General features: G+C 46.1%; 1 protein-coding gene across 9 annotated transcripts in view; it reads left to right on the top strand.

Moving 5' to 3' along the window:
- The window catches only part of LOC119972279 (receptor-type tyrosine-protein phosphatase mu-like), a 985,231-nt gene that overhangs the window by 797,618 nt on the left and 170,702 nt on the right, over positions 1-16,911 (top strand). For 4 of the 9 annotated variants that reach the window (XM_038808713.1, XM_038808720.1, XM_038808719.1 and 1 more), the window contains 3 exons: positions 4,015-4,041; positions 5,210-5,221; positions 7,183-7,370. In XM_038808713.1, the coding sequence (XP_038664641.1) occupies positions 4,015-4,041; positions 5,210-5,221; positions 7,183-7,370 (227 nt within the window). The remainder of the gene's footprint in view (positions 1-4,014; positions 4,042-5,209; positions 5,222-7,182; positions 7,371-16,911) is intronic. The other 5 variants (XM_038808716.1, XM_038808721.1, XM_038808718.1 and 2 more) reach the window with 2 other exon arrangements.

Genomic DNA, 16,911 nt, shown 5'->3' with positions numbered 1-16,911 from the left:
ACCGAGTGCCTTTGAATGAGGGACCTCCCTGGGAGCCTGCAAGCACCGCTGATGAGGATTTTAGGTATGGCTAATGGAACTTAAACTGTGTGAAACCAGCACTGTGCACCACTTCCTTTCTTTGCTCATTTCCTACCCACCTCAGCAGCAAAGGCAAGATGGTCTTTAAGTGAGCATTGAAAAATGAAATGAAAATGAAATGAAATGAAAATCGCTTATTGTCACGAGTAGGCTTCAATGAAGTTACTGTGAAAAGCCCCTAGTCGCCACATTCCGGCGCCTGTCCGGGGAGGCTGGTACGGGAATTGAACCGTGCTGCTGGCTTGCTTGGTTGCTTTAAAAGCCAGCGATTTAGCCTAGTGAGCTAAACCATGGACAGGCCTCAATTTGTGGTGGAGCATCAAGGCTGTCCCACCCAGCACCCTCCTTAGCAGGGTGAAACCTCTGGGGGGGAAAGATAAGGGATAGTTCCTCCAGGAGTATTGGGAGGTGGTGGGGTACTGGCCGGACTGCAGGAGTGTGAGTGCAGTTAGCTGGAGACACCGCAGGAGCGGGGGAAGGGTTTGCTGTCGAGACCACAGGAGCAGCCAGCCCCCCTCTCTCTTACAGACCAGATCCTGCTCCCCTTCATGCTTGCTGAAGCACCTTGCCCCTCAGGCCCCACCCAGAACCCCCTCACCTTCACGACTACCTGGAAACCTCCGATCAATCCTTCCCAGAGCCCCTTTTTCCCGATCAGGCCTGCCCGAGCATACCCTCCCCCACTCACCTGCCTGGACTGCACCCCACCCACACGTACCCTCCAGTTGTGCCAGAACCTTCTGGATCTGAACTGGATGTGTCTCTCCCACATTCACGTTTGGTCTCAGTTTCACCGACACAAGCCGCGATTTTAAAAATCAATCGTCATCGTCCCCCACACCCCCTGGATCAGGCCTGAGTTGCTGCTGCTGCTGCTGTCAACCTGGAACCTTCCCACTTCCTTTCCCTCCCATCCCTCTGCCAGAGTCCATTCCCACCACCACCGAACCCTATCTCCCAACCCCAGCCACATACCTGCCAAATCCGGATACAGGAGAGTGCTGACCAGTATGTTGCTTCTTCATGGCTCAGTGTCTGATCAATCACACTGTGCTGGCCTCAGATTGTGCATGCACGGACACTCTGAGCAATCCACTCACTTGCTGGGCATGCCAGGAAGCCCATGCCCTGGACAACAAACCAAATTCTCGGAAAATCCCAGAAACCCCAGGACAGTCAGTCACCCACCCATCCGATTAAACCATCCCCAAACTCATTCGGGCAAAGGCATTAAATTCCACAAAATATTTTGGCTGGGACCAAACCAATGTTTAATAATAATAATCTTTTATTGTCACAGGTTGAAGTTACTGTGAAAAGGCCAAGTTGCCACATTCCGGCACCGGTTTGGGTAAGCCGACGCCGGGAATTGAACCCGCTCTGCTGGCCTTGTTCTGCATTACAAACCAGCTTTCTAGCCCAATGAGCTAAACCGGTCCATTAGCATAACTTCTTTGCTTTTGGACTTTATACTCTAATTATAAAACCCAGGATTCTGTTTGCTTTATCAAACCGCTTTATCGACCTGCCCTGCCACCTTCAGTAAATTGTGTCAATAGTTTGCCTTTCTGAGTCTCAGACTCATACTGGGTGCTACTTATTCCCAGGAAGCTTGCGAGATGTCTTTATTTTAAGAAAGCTATCTGTACGACCTGTGCTTGAAAGGTGGTAGGGAGCTGTAGAATGATACCAGGAAGCTGAGGCCTATTGTACACAACCATCACTAAAACACAACGAAGATGGGCAGAGGTGCCGTACTAAAGTGAAATGATGCTCATTCCACAGCCAGAATAACCATCAAATAGAAGTAGTATATTGAAGCAGTACCTCAAGTGGCTGGACCAAACCATGGGTGGCCTCAGTGCAGTCCATTCCTCCAGGATTTCCAGCATGCCTGTCACTTGCACCATAACACTTTCCCCAAAGAGATGCTTCAGCCTTTCTGAAACAACTTTACACGTAACATAGTGTGACACCTTGAAGCATGATGAACACGCCTCGAAAGTCAAATACCGAGCGTGTGGAGAGTCAAGGATATTGTAGTCTTCAAATAATGCAGGATTATGGGATGAGGAGGAATTGGACCGGGATAAGGCAGATTCAATCCAGTTTCCATTTTAAAGTCGTATAATTCGGTCCTCATTTTAATGCTTAAAATTAAAATTCATGACAGTTGTGGAAATTGAGTTTAGAAGAACGACAGGGGATCTGATCAAAGTAGGTAAAGTACTAAGAGGGATTGATAAAGTAAATGTAGATCGTAGGACAGGATTCTCCGGTCATCGATCGGCAGGAGAATTCCCGTTTGCGGCGAAATCAGGAGCGGCGCCGCTTTTGCACTGCTCAAAAACAGCACCGTGGGTGTACCCACACCACATGGAGTGCTAGCTCACTACCACCTTCTAAAGGGCAATTAGGAATGACTGATAAATGCTTGCCTTGCCTGAAAAGTCGACAACCCATGAATGAATTTTTAAAAATGAAAAGAACAGGCCTTCTCCCAGGGTCCAGGTCAACATTTTCCCCTCGCCCAACAACAGATTAACTGGTCATTTTTTCTCAGTTACCATTTGGAGGCCCTTGAATTAATGTACAAAACAGCACAACAACTGCACTTCAAAAACAGTACATTAGCTCTGAAGAGCTTTGGGATGTCCTCAAAATGCAAAGAGCACAATAAAATTAAATAGAAAATCCTGGATAAATTCAGCAGGTCTGGCAGCATCTGTGGGTGTTCTTACCTACCTAGTGCTTACTGGATTACAAAGTTAAAAGTTTCATGCCTGGTAAATAAAGGTTTTATTTTTGAACCTTTTATTTTATGTTACACATCCCATTAATAATTTCTAAAGATATTAGTAAAGGCTCATCAGACAATGCACAGCTTATTCAAGGGAAAGGAAAAGGAAATTAAATCTATCTAAGAGCTTAACACATCCTCGTGGCTTTGCAAAGCCCCTCACAGCCAAAAGCGTACTTTTGGAATGCAGTGGGTGTTCTTATGTCGGCAACAGAATATGTATTTGGCATAGAATCTCAGAATGATAAATTGCAGATTATTTCTTAACAAAAGTAGAGCAGCGACGATACACTCCTTAATCTTTTTTTGAGTGGCAGTCATCACACACGAAGACATGGAGCACACTGTCAGTCATTACTCTGTCGGCTGCCAATTACCGTTGGTGACTTTAGTCAATTAGCTATCCAGTATTTTAATGTTGCCATCAATTTTTAATGGAGTAATTCGCCCATCAAAATAACACACACATAAATATCACTAATATTGCCAACAGTAATTTGTAGCTTTTAAGGAATGTTTTGGTTTAAATGGACATAAGGAAAGCTCATATACAATCTGATCTGTATTTGGTTCTACACATCTTGTCTCCCTGGCTCCGCAGTGTTTTCCCCCCTCGATCATGTCAGAAAAGTAAATCTAGAAAAACACCAGAATGCCTGATCTAACTCGAAGCCTAAGGAATGCAAGATTATGGCATTCCACAAGCCATCGCGTTCAAGACAGTGTAAAGCCTTGATTAGATTACCCTATTGTAATCATGCCTAATTATCCATTATTTTCTATGTAAATTGTGACGGATTAGATAGAGGATGCCTGCCTCGTTATTAATTCCACGTGTTCATAATTTGGCATTTAAATATTCTGAACCCTTCAATTAGTCCTTACAGTCACATCCAGGTATCCATTACTTTCAGTGTAATGATACTGTGACAAACCGATAGGTTTATGTATAGAGTATAAGTCTGGTAATGTGAAAGTTAACCACTCTGCCATGAGCTTCAGTTCATGAGTGCATTCTAATAAAGATTTAAGATATAAATGCTTATAGAAAATTAAGATGGAAACTAACTGTAGTTTTTTCTCTGGTATGGTACCATCTTGTGTCTTGGTTCTACTTAATGACTGGTCACCAGATCCATTCGTGCCAACTGCAATATTAGGTGAGGATCTTTCCTTTTCTTTTCCCAGTTTACTGCAATTCAAGGAGATGAAATAAACTAATACAGTGGCTTGTATCTAATTTGTTACCTGGCAAAGAGGAAATTAACTTAATGCATCTCTCTTAAATAATACTTCCCTGATGCAATGCCTGGCATGGTACTGGGCCTTGGTGCCCAGGAAGTTCCCATATTTGATCCCTGGTCTGTGTTGAGTGAGCTGGTGAAAGAAAGGGGTGCAAGAAATGGGCCAGGGAGGAGAACATCAACCAGGGTTCCTGCTCCTGTCCGCTCTCCAGTTACTAACCCACCCCACCCCCACCCTTCCTGAGAAATTTGCATGTGTGGACGTCACGTGAGGTTAGGCTCAGCTCATGTGATGCTCGCCAACACTCACACATGGAGAGTGGCCACCTTTCTGAGGTACCGGATGATTGCTGGCACCCATGGGACCGTACTCCAGTAAGAGCCCGCACCCTCAGGAAAGGGGAAGTAGGGAGTAACGGGGTAGGAAACCTGCGACACAGATGCACACAATCGTCACATTGCAATTGATGTTATCTTGAAGTTGGCGATGCAGATTGCATTAAAAACGAAAAGCAACATTGCCTATCAGTTCCCATGAAATTGTGGATCTTATTTCTCTTATTTTTCTTTTTGTTTATTTCATCAAAAGTGCAAATGATGCAACTGGGCTTGTTTGAAATGCTGGTTGAAAGGAATCGAGCATGACTTGCTATTGGAATTGTAATGCAATGTCCCCCACACGATTAATCTGTCACCGTTTTTAACCATGGCCAAAGATTTGTACTGAGCTCTAGAGAGCATCGAATTCGAGGATATTCCAGCTATTGGATAATTTGAGCGTCCCCTGCAACCTTCAAGCAGATTGACCAACTACTGACAATTATTGTAGTGTTAAAGACATCCGTGGGGTACTGGGTTTTAAATAGCAACCGGATGGAAAACTAAATTATCGATAATATAACTTTTCCATCAATATTTTACTGAGCTAGTTAAGAACTGTTCATACTTAAAATTATATAAAATTAATCTTAAAATATATTTGACGATGTTCACATTATTGTTGCTTACGCCCTGTTTCCTTTTCTCCTCCTCTTTTTGTTTTCTCTCCACCTTAACCTCTTATGTATCTTTTTTAAAAAAAAAGTGCCTATAAATGGTAAGTTCCTTGCTTGCCCTGCACCAGAGGCGGCTTGTCCAGCTCACCCGATTCTGGCCAGTTTTGTTGTGTGTTGACTTGCATGGCAGTTGACATATAGCATTTCATGCCCTGTGTGACAATCCATGAAGCCATTCATTACGTGGCATGCTAAGTAACTGTTCGAAGACGTTACCCCTTTTTTCCCTCCCCCCCCCCCCATCCCACCCCTTCCCTCACCCCTTCCACACACCCCCTCACGACCCCTTGATGGACTCCCCCTTGCCATTTTATATTCCGTTGAATGTTTTACGCGCCTGGTCTTTCCATTGTAACTTTTTATTTGAGCTAAGCTTGGAGCGCCATTGAACATTTTCATCTTCATTTCTGATGTGCAGTAATTTGGCTTGCTGTGAATACTTCTCTTTTTTTTAAAAAATGAAATCAAGGCTGGAAATTAAGGCCGATTTGTAAATTGTTCTCGACAAATGTAACAAAGATCTGTTTGAAACTGCCTGGTCGATTTTCTTTTGGTAATTGAGAAAAAGAAGAAGCCTTGCCCCAAAATTTAGAAACCCCCCCCCCACACCTATCTGACTTGGGCGTATTTTATTCAACAGAAGAAAAATGTTGATTCACTTTTGTTTTGCTCTTCGATCATTTGAAGTGAAAAGAACTGAGAATAATTTCTGGACCTGGATTTCATTGTAATTGATCAGCTTATCGTTTACACAGCATTTCCTTGTATTTGGGATGGATATTGAACATTTACGGTTACTGGTGGTCATCTTGTCAATGAGTTGTAACCTATTTGATTATTGACATGACCATTGGGGCAGGAACCTTTCGTGTGGCTTGTGGTATATTAAAGCTATGGTATATTATTAATGCCTCAGGAAATGATGTAACCTAACTTCCTGAACAAGAAAAATGGCTTCCTTCAAACAAGAAAGGAAACTCTGGCTCATTTAAACACAGTTTCCATTTCTGTTCTTTTTTTTGCAAACTCTTCATTCCTCAAGGTGTTGATCCTTTTAGCTGGTACCAACAAACGCTCGAGAGCCTTAAAGCAATGTCCATTATGCAGGGGAGGTGATGGCGTAGTGGTATTGTCACTGGTCTAGTAAACCAAAGACCCAGGGCAAAGATCTGGGGACTCAAGTTCAAATCCCACTATGGCAATTCAATGGCAGATGATCCACCATCTGCCATGGTGGAACTTGAATTCAATAACAATCTGGAATTAAAAGTTGAACAGTGTTGAAAAAGCTGTCATCCTTGCCTGGTCGAGATCCACTTAAATGCCCTCTAACAGATGCTGGCTCAGCCAGTGACACTCACCATGAATAAAGGCAGTGAGCATTGACAGGCTGATCGACTGCAAGCAGCATCTCAGCTGACCTCAATTCTGCCCTTCACTAACTATCCACTTGCACCTTCCAGCACTGAGCCACCATCGGAAGCATAAGAAAATAAATCACTAGAGAGACATTCAGTCATCCCGAGTCTGTGATTGCTCTTTCATATATTCCATCTTTTCTCCTAATTCCCTCAAGCTGTGCTGTTAATGGTTCTGCAATTCTCTCCCCCTTAACTCCCCAAATAACTCCTTCCGTAACGGAGCTAAACTGTGATCTATGGTTCTGTAAATCTGAGGCTACCTGGATCGAGATGAGAGATTCTTTTTGCAAGAAGAAGTAATAATTTCCCGAGATCAATAAATATAATTGGAGCAAATTGTCCTTCGGCTACATGAGAAAAACCTGAAACCTATGCCAGACATACCCTTTTAATATTTATGCTAATTGTGCGAATGGCAAAACCACAGCTTTAAAATTACCATCCAAAGCAATACACAAAATGATACGTTGATTCACATCGCTTGATTAATTGGAATCTGAAAGCAATTTACTTAGGGAGTGAAGCGTTTACAAACCAGTTGAGCTGAGGAAGAGCTAATATAACTTGTTGTTTGCATGCAGATGAAAATCACACAGCTACCAGCGAGGCCAACAGCTTGGTGAAGCCGCATCCCTACAAGAAGCGAGAGCCTGTGGACGTACCGTATCAAACAGGACAGCTCCATCCAGCCATCCGAGTGGCAGACCTGCTCCAGCACATTACTCAGATGAAATGTGCCGAAGGCTACGGGTTCAAAGAGGAGTACGAGGTGAGTCAAGAGCCTGGAGGGTAAGGAATGCCTGCCAAAGCCCTGAGTGCACAACTCCAACACTTCACCAACAGCTGGGGCATTTTTACCGAGTGACTCTGGCACCCATCCCAAATTTCTCAAGGTCAGGAGAACGCTCCTAATTTCTACGGCGCCTTTTTATATTTTAAGTGTCAGTCTTCGGCAGATCCAGGACAAGCACATCGTTGGTAGATGTGGAGCAAATCTCTGCCTCTCTCTTTCGGCTCTGGCACACCATGCTTACTCAGGAAACAAAAGCAATGTGTTATTTTTTCCATTTCCCACGACACCGTGGTGCAGTTTCCTTAAGTAAGATTAGCAATTTCAAGCCACATTACAAGCAATTTTCAGGTGGCCGAGGTCAACATAAAGCTTCAGTGTAGACTTGTATTCAAGCCAAGGCTCAGCAATAAGAAACGGCATTTAACCCACTGCGCCACGCAGCCCCCTTTTGGTTTTTTTCACTAATGGAAAGAGATTGTCGATGGATTTGGATGGGGAACTTTCCATGGCTTGGTTCTGGAGGGGCCTCACTTCAAATTGTTGCCAATCAGAAAATTGTTGCTATCCTGCTCGTGGATATCCAGTCATTACTTTTTGCAGTATACACAGGCTAAATACATGGCCCCGATTCGATATAAGACCATAAGACATAGGAGCAGGATTAGACCATTCGGCCCATCGAGTCTGCTCCGCCATTCTAATCTTGGCTGATATGTTTCTCAACCCCATTCTCCTGCATTCTCCCCATAACCCCTGATCCCCTTATTAATCAAGAACCTATCTATCTCTGCGTTAAAGACACTCAGTGATTTGGCCTCCACAGCTTTCTGCAGCAAAAAGTTCACAGATTTACCACCCTCTGGCTGAAGAAATCCCTCCCCAGTTTTAAAGGAACGTCCCTTTAGTCTGAGGCTGTGCCATCAGGTTCTAGTTTTTCCTACTATTGGAAACAGCCTCTCCACATCCACTCTATCCAGGCCTTGCAGTATCCTGCAAGTTTTAATAAGATCCTCCCTCAGCCTTCTAAACTCTGAGTACAGACCCAGAGTCCGCAACCGCTCATATGTCAAGCTCTTCATTCCAGTGATCATTCTTATTCCTCTGGACCCTTTCCAAGGCCAGCACATTCTTCCTTAGATACGGGGAACAAATTTGCTCAAATACTCTTACCAAAGCCTTATACAGCCTCAGAAGTATATCCCTGCTCTTGTATTCTAGTCCTCTCAACATGAATGCTAACATTGCATTTCCCTTCCTAACTGCTGACTGAACCTTCATGTTAACCTTAAGAGAATCTTGAAGTAAGACTCCTAAGTCTCTTTGCGCTTCTGATTACCTAAGTCTTTTCCCATTCAGAAAATAGTCTGTGCCACCATTTCTCCTTCCAAAGTACATAACCTCACACGTTTCCACATTGTATTCCATCTGCCGTTTCTTTGCCCACTCTCCTCGCCTGTCCAAGTCCTTCTGCAGCCCCCCTGCTTCCTCGACTACCTGTCCCGCTGCATCTATTCCTGCAAGATCAATATCACATGATTTTCTGACAGCCCTCCAGCGAGCCTGCAGCACCCTCACGTGTCCGCCATTGAACTCCAAATGTGCACACCTTCATAGGACACCAGCTTGCAATGCCGGTAGAAGAGTGAATTTACACAACGTTACCCAATAAGTTCATTCTTGACTTTTTGGCCAAGCAACCTTCTTATCCATGGCCAATATTTTTTAAACCAGTAAACAAAAGACCTTAAAAAAGAAGACATGTCTTTGAATACATATTTTTTTTAATGTCCCTATCACATTTCTCCTGGGTTACTCACAGCTCTCTCCTGTATTCTTCATTCCCCCTCTGGGCAGGACAACCCTGGGGAGTTGGCAACCGTAACAAGGCCCAGTTGGTGCAAGACCTTTGTAATATTTACCCTCTTGGCAGCGAATCCAGCCCAACTTTGGATATGTTTGCTTCTCTATTCCCTCCCCGCTCCCCTCTCTCCTCCTCCTCCCCCTCCCCCTCCTCTCCCCGCCCTCCCCCACCCCACAACATTGACAGGACAGATAGACTCATCATTAAATCGCTCAGTTTGAGGTTAATGTTTATGACGTTATGCATTTTCTACTGCTCTGCAGTGCACTGATGTCACCTTTTATTTCACTGCTTCGTAACTGGGCAGTAGGAGACCCTGCCTGTACTGCCTCGCCGTAAGTAGGTGCTAAGCTAATAAGGACATGCAAAATAAGAGATGCATCTTACTGACAGCCACAGTTAGACTGCACATCAGTTACAAGTTACAACTCGATCTATACTCAGAGGGAGGCCGTCCCCATGCAGAGAATAACGATTAGCTACACTAAACATGACACAGCTGTTACTCTGGCATTGAAAGATGATCTACATTTAGCAGACATGACAGGCCGCACACGGAAATCAATGAGTTTTCAAGCACAGACTGACAGTGGCTTACTTGCAACGAAATGCAGTTTATTCAGTAATATGTCAGTGTATAGATCACATCTACTCAGCCTGAAAGGAGGAAACTAGGGTTTTATGGTTAATCAGCGTGGAAGCAGTGGAAATCTATTGCCAAGATGCATTAGGACATTATCCAAGCTGCTGCCGTTAAGTAAGAAGAAAGTCTCTTGCGTACATAGCAGATTTATTCTTGTCTACGGTATTTTCCCTCGCTCTGCTCAAATTGCTCAGACTTGCTGGGGGTGGCTTCATAAAAACAGGTAATTTTCTCAGACGCATTCAAATGACTATTCTCCATGTTCAAGGCTGGAAATCAGGTGATCGGGTATCATCGCACGGTGACACACACGCAGTTCTCCCATCTAAAGGGACTGTTCCTGAATCAAGAGAATGTTTTAAGATTAGAGTTTGAACATTTGCCATGTTCTCACTGTCTTCCTTTACACCGCTGAGGTGGAAATCATCTGGCTCTGGGGGTTTGTCACACTTCAGTGGGATCTTTCCCTTCAATGCTGTTTCATTTGCTGACATTAGTTTTGGAGAGTCCCTGTCACTGATTCAATATTAGTTTCCGTAAGGTGGTTGACATGTGTTTCCTTGTTGCAAACTCAGAGACTAAGTAATTCTGCAGCATGTTGACCTATTTTTATTAACGACATTGCGGTGATCACTTTTTACAGGGTCCACATTGCTCCTAACCACACTTTTTTTTTGCTGAGTATAATTGCTGGAAAAGACTTTTGAGTTGATTCAATACCCCTTGAAATTTTCTGTTTGTTCTTTTCTGGAACGATTGGCTCGGGCCTTCCAGCCTCCAGACCATCGGAAACTGGATGTGCCCACCGAAGACACCCATTGGGACCCCACGGAAGGCCTGACATGCAGCCCTCATTGGGGATTGCCCGGGAAGTTTCAAATTCTGATGGGTAGATCCCCTGCTCCCCGGGATGCTTGCAAATGTCTCAAATTCTGAATTTGAGATGGAGACTTTGTAATTTTGACTTACCTACCCGAATAGTTACTGAAGAAATGTTACACAGAATAAAACCTACTCTATATCCTGGATAACTACATAACTAACTGCCCCAATCATTAACATTGACTGACCTGACATCCCCTCCACTCCCCCCACCCCCCCCCCCCCCACCTGCTATCACTAAATATCCCAACTCCCAGATTTTATCCCCTGCCATGACTACTCTTCCTGACTCTCCCCAACACTCCCCTGACCCAGCTCCTGCCCGCCCACGACTGACTACCCCCATGACCCAACCTGACTAGCCTCCTGATCCGACCTGAATACCACCCTACTTACCTACTACCTCATCCCATGTTCCTACCCATGTTCCTACCCATCCTACCTCTTCCCATGTTCCACCTGCCATCCTACCCACATGTCACACGAGCCACCTTGCACCCTATTCCCCTATCGCCCTACCCACCTGCCTCCTCACCCACTTGCCAGACCACCCATCTGCCACCTTACTGACCTATCACTTCACCTACCTACCACCCTTTCCACCAGGCACCCTAGCTACCTTCCTTCCCACCACCTCACCCACCTGCCACTATACCTATCTACCACCTCTAATAATAATCTTTATTAGTGTCACAAGTAGACTTACATTAACACTGCAATGAAGTTACTGTGAAAAGCTCCTAATCGCCACACTCGGGCGAGAATTCAGAATGTCCAATTCACCTAACCAGCATGTCTTTTGGGACTGTGGGAGGAAACGGGAGCGCACGGTGGAAACCCACATAGACACAGGAAGAACGTGCAGACTCTGCACAGACAGTGACCCAAGCCGGGAATCGAACCTGGGAACTTGGCGCTGTGAGGCAACAGTGCGAACCACTATGCTACCGTGCCGCATGTCACCGAACCAACCTGCCACCCTGTCCGCTGACCTCACCCTCATACCCACTCTACCACGCTATTCATTCATTCATTCATTCATCAACTCATCCATTCACCCATTCATTGACATTCATACTGGAACTTTAAACTTACCATATGGCAGATAGAATTGTAAAAAGAGGGTGTGCGCCATATTCCTCCCAACACCACAGTGCTGTGTTGGAGTTTCCCAATGGGCGCTGTGCCCTGCATTTCTGAAGAAGCTGTGCTCCAGCGAGGAATGTGGAGCATTGTTGAGGTGTGGAAAAGTGGGAGCGAATCCGACGATGATGCAGCTCCGCAGAAACACCGAGTGTTATCTGATTTGTCACCTTTCGCTGTTCTTTGTACTTCTCCAATTTGCCAGGGCCTATGCTACTTTTTGCATTTATGTATGCCTGTCTTCTTTAAATGTTATGTTTCCTCTTACGTCTTTCGTCGTTTATAGCTGTTCTTTTTGACAATTAAGAGTTCTTGCTCTTTCGGGGTATAAACTGCTTCGTGATCACATTAAATTTCTTTTTAAATATCTCCCACTGCCATTTTACCGCTTAATCGATTTGCCCGGTTTACTGTGGACAGCCTCTGCCTCACTGAAGTCAGCCCTCCCTAAATCTAAAATCACAGTTGATGTTTCATGTTTCTCTCTTTGGAACGTTACGTTGAACTTAATCGTATATGATCACTATTAGATACATTTTCACACACCATTAGGTTGTGAACTCAATCTGGCTCAATACTGATTACTAAATCTGATAGCTGAGTCACATGAAAGATCAGTAATTGATGAAGCTCAGATTCAGCATTGAGTTTGCTACTGGTGTGTGATATCTGGGCCGGAATTCTCTAGCCATTGGGATTCTCCTTTTCTGCTGGCAGTGCAGCCCACGGGAAATCCCAGTGGCAAACGGCGGGAAGAGAAAATCCCGCAGCCAGCGAACAACATGCCACCAAGAAACATGAGCTGGACGACTGGGAAATCCTGGCCCTGGTGTTTCATTACTGGCAGGAGAAGATGCTCACATAGCACTGCTTGACCAGTTACAGGGAAGGCAATCCACTGCCTTCAAATGTGATACTGCATTGTCCTTCTGTGCAGCCGCATGGCCTACCCTGTACACCATCCTCTGCTCTATCAATGGGGTAATTGAGGTTTGACTACATAACCACTGCATACACCTTGACATGGATAACTAGTAACTTTGCCAGATTGTACTGCAGTCTTTATGCATACAGTCATTTATTCACAGGCCAGCAATCCATGGCAGGCCCAAAGTAAGTGATGTTATTTCATCACGAGTAATACATGATATAATAATATTGAAATAATGTTTAACCTGACGGTCACCACACCTTAGGCAAGAGGCAATTTGAAAAGACATAGCCTTCAGGGATAACTTCAGCCTGTACAAGAATTGAACCCACTCTGTTGTCGTCGCTTCGCATCACATACCAGGTGTTTCTGCAGAGCCGCAAACTCGTCGGAATCGCTCACACTTTTCCACACCTCAACACTGCTCCACATTCCTCGCTGGAGCTAACTGGCAATGTGTTAATATAATGTAGTATATAATGAGGGGTGACCTGATCGAGGTGCACAAGATTATAGAACATAGAACAGTACAGCACAGAACAGGCCCTTCGGCCCTCGATGTTGTGCCGAGCAATGATCACCCTACTCAAACCCACGTATCCACCCTTTACCCGGAACCCAACAATACCCCCTTAACCTTACTTTTTAGGACACTACGGGTAATTTAGCATGGCCAATCCACCTAACCTGCACATCTTTGGACTGTGGGAGGAAACCGGAACACCCGGAGGAAACCCACGCACACACGGGGAGGACGTGCAGACTCCGCACAGACAGTGACCCAGCCGGGAATCGAACCTGGGACCCTGGAGCTGTGAAGCATTTATGCTAACCACCATGCTACCGTGCTGCCCCATGAGGGGCATGGACAGGGTGGATAGGGAACAGCTGTTCCCCTAAGTTAAAGGGTCGGTTACGAGGGGATACAAGTTCAAGGTGAGAGGTTCGGGAGGTTCGGGAGGGATTTGAGAAAAACCTTTTTTACCCAGAGGCTGGTGATGGTCTGAAACACAATGCCTGGGAGAGTGGTAGAGGTGGGTTGCCTCACATCCTTTAAAAAGTACCTGGATGAGCACTTGACACGTCTCAGCATTCGAGGCTATGGGCCAAGTGCTGGCAAATGGGATTAGGATTGGCACATCAGGTGCCTTCCATGTGGTGGTGCAGAAGGGCCTTTTCTGCACTGTACTTTTCTGTGATTCTGTGAAAGTCAATGAGTATCATTTTTTTTTTAATTTAGCGTACCCAATTCATTTTTTCTAATTATGGGGTAATTTAGCGTGGCCAATCCACCTAGCCGGCACATTTTTGGGTTGTGGGGGCGAAACCCAGGCAAACATGGGGAGAATGTGCAAACTCCACACGGACAGTAACCTAGAGCCGGGATCGAACTTGGGACCTCGGCGCCGTGAGACAGCAATGCTAACCAGTGCACCACCGTGCTGCCTTGGAGTATCAGTTATAACACCTTCCGGTGGCGGCCAAGGAGTGAGCGGTCACACATTTGGTGACCTCCGCTCAGGGTGATTTCTTTTGGGTCTTTTCCCCTCCCGAAAGGCAAACTATTTGATGGCAATAAGTGCAGGAGTTCCTGTGGAAGGTGTAACTCCTCTGATGTGACTGGTGGATGGATCCACAAGCTAGGTGTGGGACGAGAAGAAAAGAGCTACTGGAAGAGGAGAGTCTTCGTGGTGCGCCACAGGATAGGTTGACGGAGGGTAAGGGGGCCGCCCTGCCCACCCAGTGGTCAACGGAGCAGCAGGTGAAGTTTTTGAATGCAAGGTTCAGCCAGCAGAGGAAGGAGGCCCTGGAAGACCTGGCCAAAGTGGTGGAACCAATGAAGTTGTGGATTGAGAGAGTGGAGCAGAGGCTGGAGTCCCACGGACGGGTAGAGAAAGTGGAGGAGGCAGCGGGGGGAGCATGAGGAGCAGTTGGCCTCATTGGTGGCTGAAGTGGGGGGTGATGCGGGAGACCCAGAGGAGGCTGAAGGAGAAGATGGAGGATCTGGGGAATCGCTCCAAAAGACAAAATCTGAGGATCGTGGGGATGCCCAAAGTCATCAAAGGTGCGAAGGCCAAAATGTTAGAGAAGCCGATGGGGGAAGGGGCTTTTGGCCAGCCACTGGAGGTCGACCGAGCGCACAGGGCACTGATGAGGGGGTTACAGGCGAGTGAGCCACCAAGGGCAATGGTTGTGCGGTTGCACAGCGTTCTGGATAAGGAGAAGATCCTCCCTCCGATGGGCAAGGCAGATAAGGAAGTGCACCTGGGAAGGGTGCGGCTGTACCAGGACTTGGGAGCAGAACTGGTGAAGAGGAGGGCCGGGTTTAAGATGTCTTCTTTAAGAAGAGGATGAAGCTCAGAGTGCTGTACCCAGCCTGCCTCTGGGTGACCTTCCAGAAGCTGAGTATTATTGTGGTACACCAGAAGAGGCGATGGAATTCATGAGGGACAATGGACTGGGAGGAGAGTAAGGACATTGAACTTTGGAGGTGTTTGTGTGTGTGATTGTTTGTTTTTTGAAAAATCTTTCCCTTTGATGAGTTTTCTTTGTTTTGATGCTGGTGTTTTTGGAGGACAGATTGTTCATCGGAGAACATTGAGGGTGAATGCACCTTTAGCTGCTCTTTAGGGGGATATGGATGGGGGGGGTAGGGGAACTAGGGGGGTAGGGAGGTTGGAGGTCTTGGGTGGGGGCCTCCATGCGAGCTGAGTGGGCTAGCTAACAGGAGTGAAGTAGGGGGTTGCCATGAGGTGTGCTTCCGGGGCGATTGATGTTTTGTTTAAGAAAGGGGGGAGGGGGAAGAGTTGCTGACAAGGGTGTGGTTGATGTGGCGCAGTTGGAAAAGGATTGATGCCGGTGGACTTCCGAGGGTGGGCCTGGAGGGTCACGTGACACGGGCCAGGGACTGGCCGTAAAAGGGCATCACTGGCTAAGCCACCATCTTTATTGCCCCTCTCTACTTGCCCTTGAGAAGGTGAGCTTGGTGAGCTGCCTGTTGACCCGTTGTAGCCTATGCCCTGTCTGAGAGAGTGGTGGAGGCATACTCAATCAAAGCAATCAAAATGGAATGAGACTTATCTGAAAATGAAGAATGTCCAGGTGGGAGAATGGCACAAAGGTGCCCATTCAGAGAGCGGCTTGAGACATGATGGGCTGAACGGCTGGACACCATCTCAGACTAAAGGGATGATCCTTTAAAACAGAGATGAGGAGAGAGTAGTAGTGAATCTGTGGAACCCTTTGCCACCGAAGGCTGTGGAGGCCAATTCACTGAGTGCCTTTAAGACAGATAGATAGGTTCTTGATTAATAAGGGATCAGGGGTTATGGGGTGAAGGCAGGAGAATGGGGATGAGAAAATATCAGCCATGATTGGATGGCGGAGCAGACTCGATGGGCCAAGTGGCCTAATTCCGTTCCTATGTCTTATGGTCTTCTGCACTTCCACAATTCTGAAATTCTGTGAATATTCAAGTCTATTCTAAAAAATGGTAGCACAGTGGTTAGCGCTGTTGCTTCACAGCTCCAGGGACTCGGGTTCAATTCCCGGCTTGTGACACTTTCTTTGCGGAATCTGCACAGTCTCCCCGTATCTGCGTGGATGTACTCTGGATGCTCCGGTTTCCTCCCACATGTCCCAAAAGACGTGCTGTTAGGCAAATTGGACATTCTGAATTCTCCCTCAGTGTACCCGAACAGGCGCCGGAATGTGGTGACTGGGGGATTTTCACAGTAACTTCATTGCAGTGTTAATGTAAGCCTACTTGTGACACTAAAAAGATTATTATTATTAACATCAAAAAGGGTTACCTGACCTCTCCAAAGTAGCTATCTGACCTGTCCAAAGGGGCTACCTGACCTCTCCAAAGTGGCTATCTGACCTCTCCAAAGGGGCTACTGACCTCTCCAAAGAGACTACCTGACCTCTCCAAAGGGACTACCTGACCTCTCCAAAGATACTACCTGACCTCTCTAAAGCGACTACCTGACCTCTCCAAAGCGACTACCTGACCTGTCCAAAGGGACTACCTGACCTCTCCAAAGGGGCTACCTGA

This window comes from Scyliorhinus canicula, chromosome 10, assembly GCF_902713615.1.
Source record: "Scyliorhinus canicula chromosome 10, sScyCan1.1, whole genome shotgun sequence".
NCBI classification, from domain to species: domain Eukaryota; kingdom Metazoa; phylum Chordata; class Chondrichthyes; order Carcharhiniformes; family Scyliorhinidae; genus Scyliorhinus; species Scyliorhinus canicula.
Note: the sequence above shows the minus strand (reverse complement) of the source record. Positions and strands in the feature narration are given on the sequence as shown.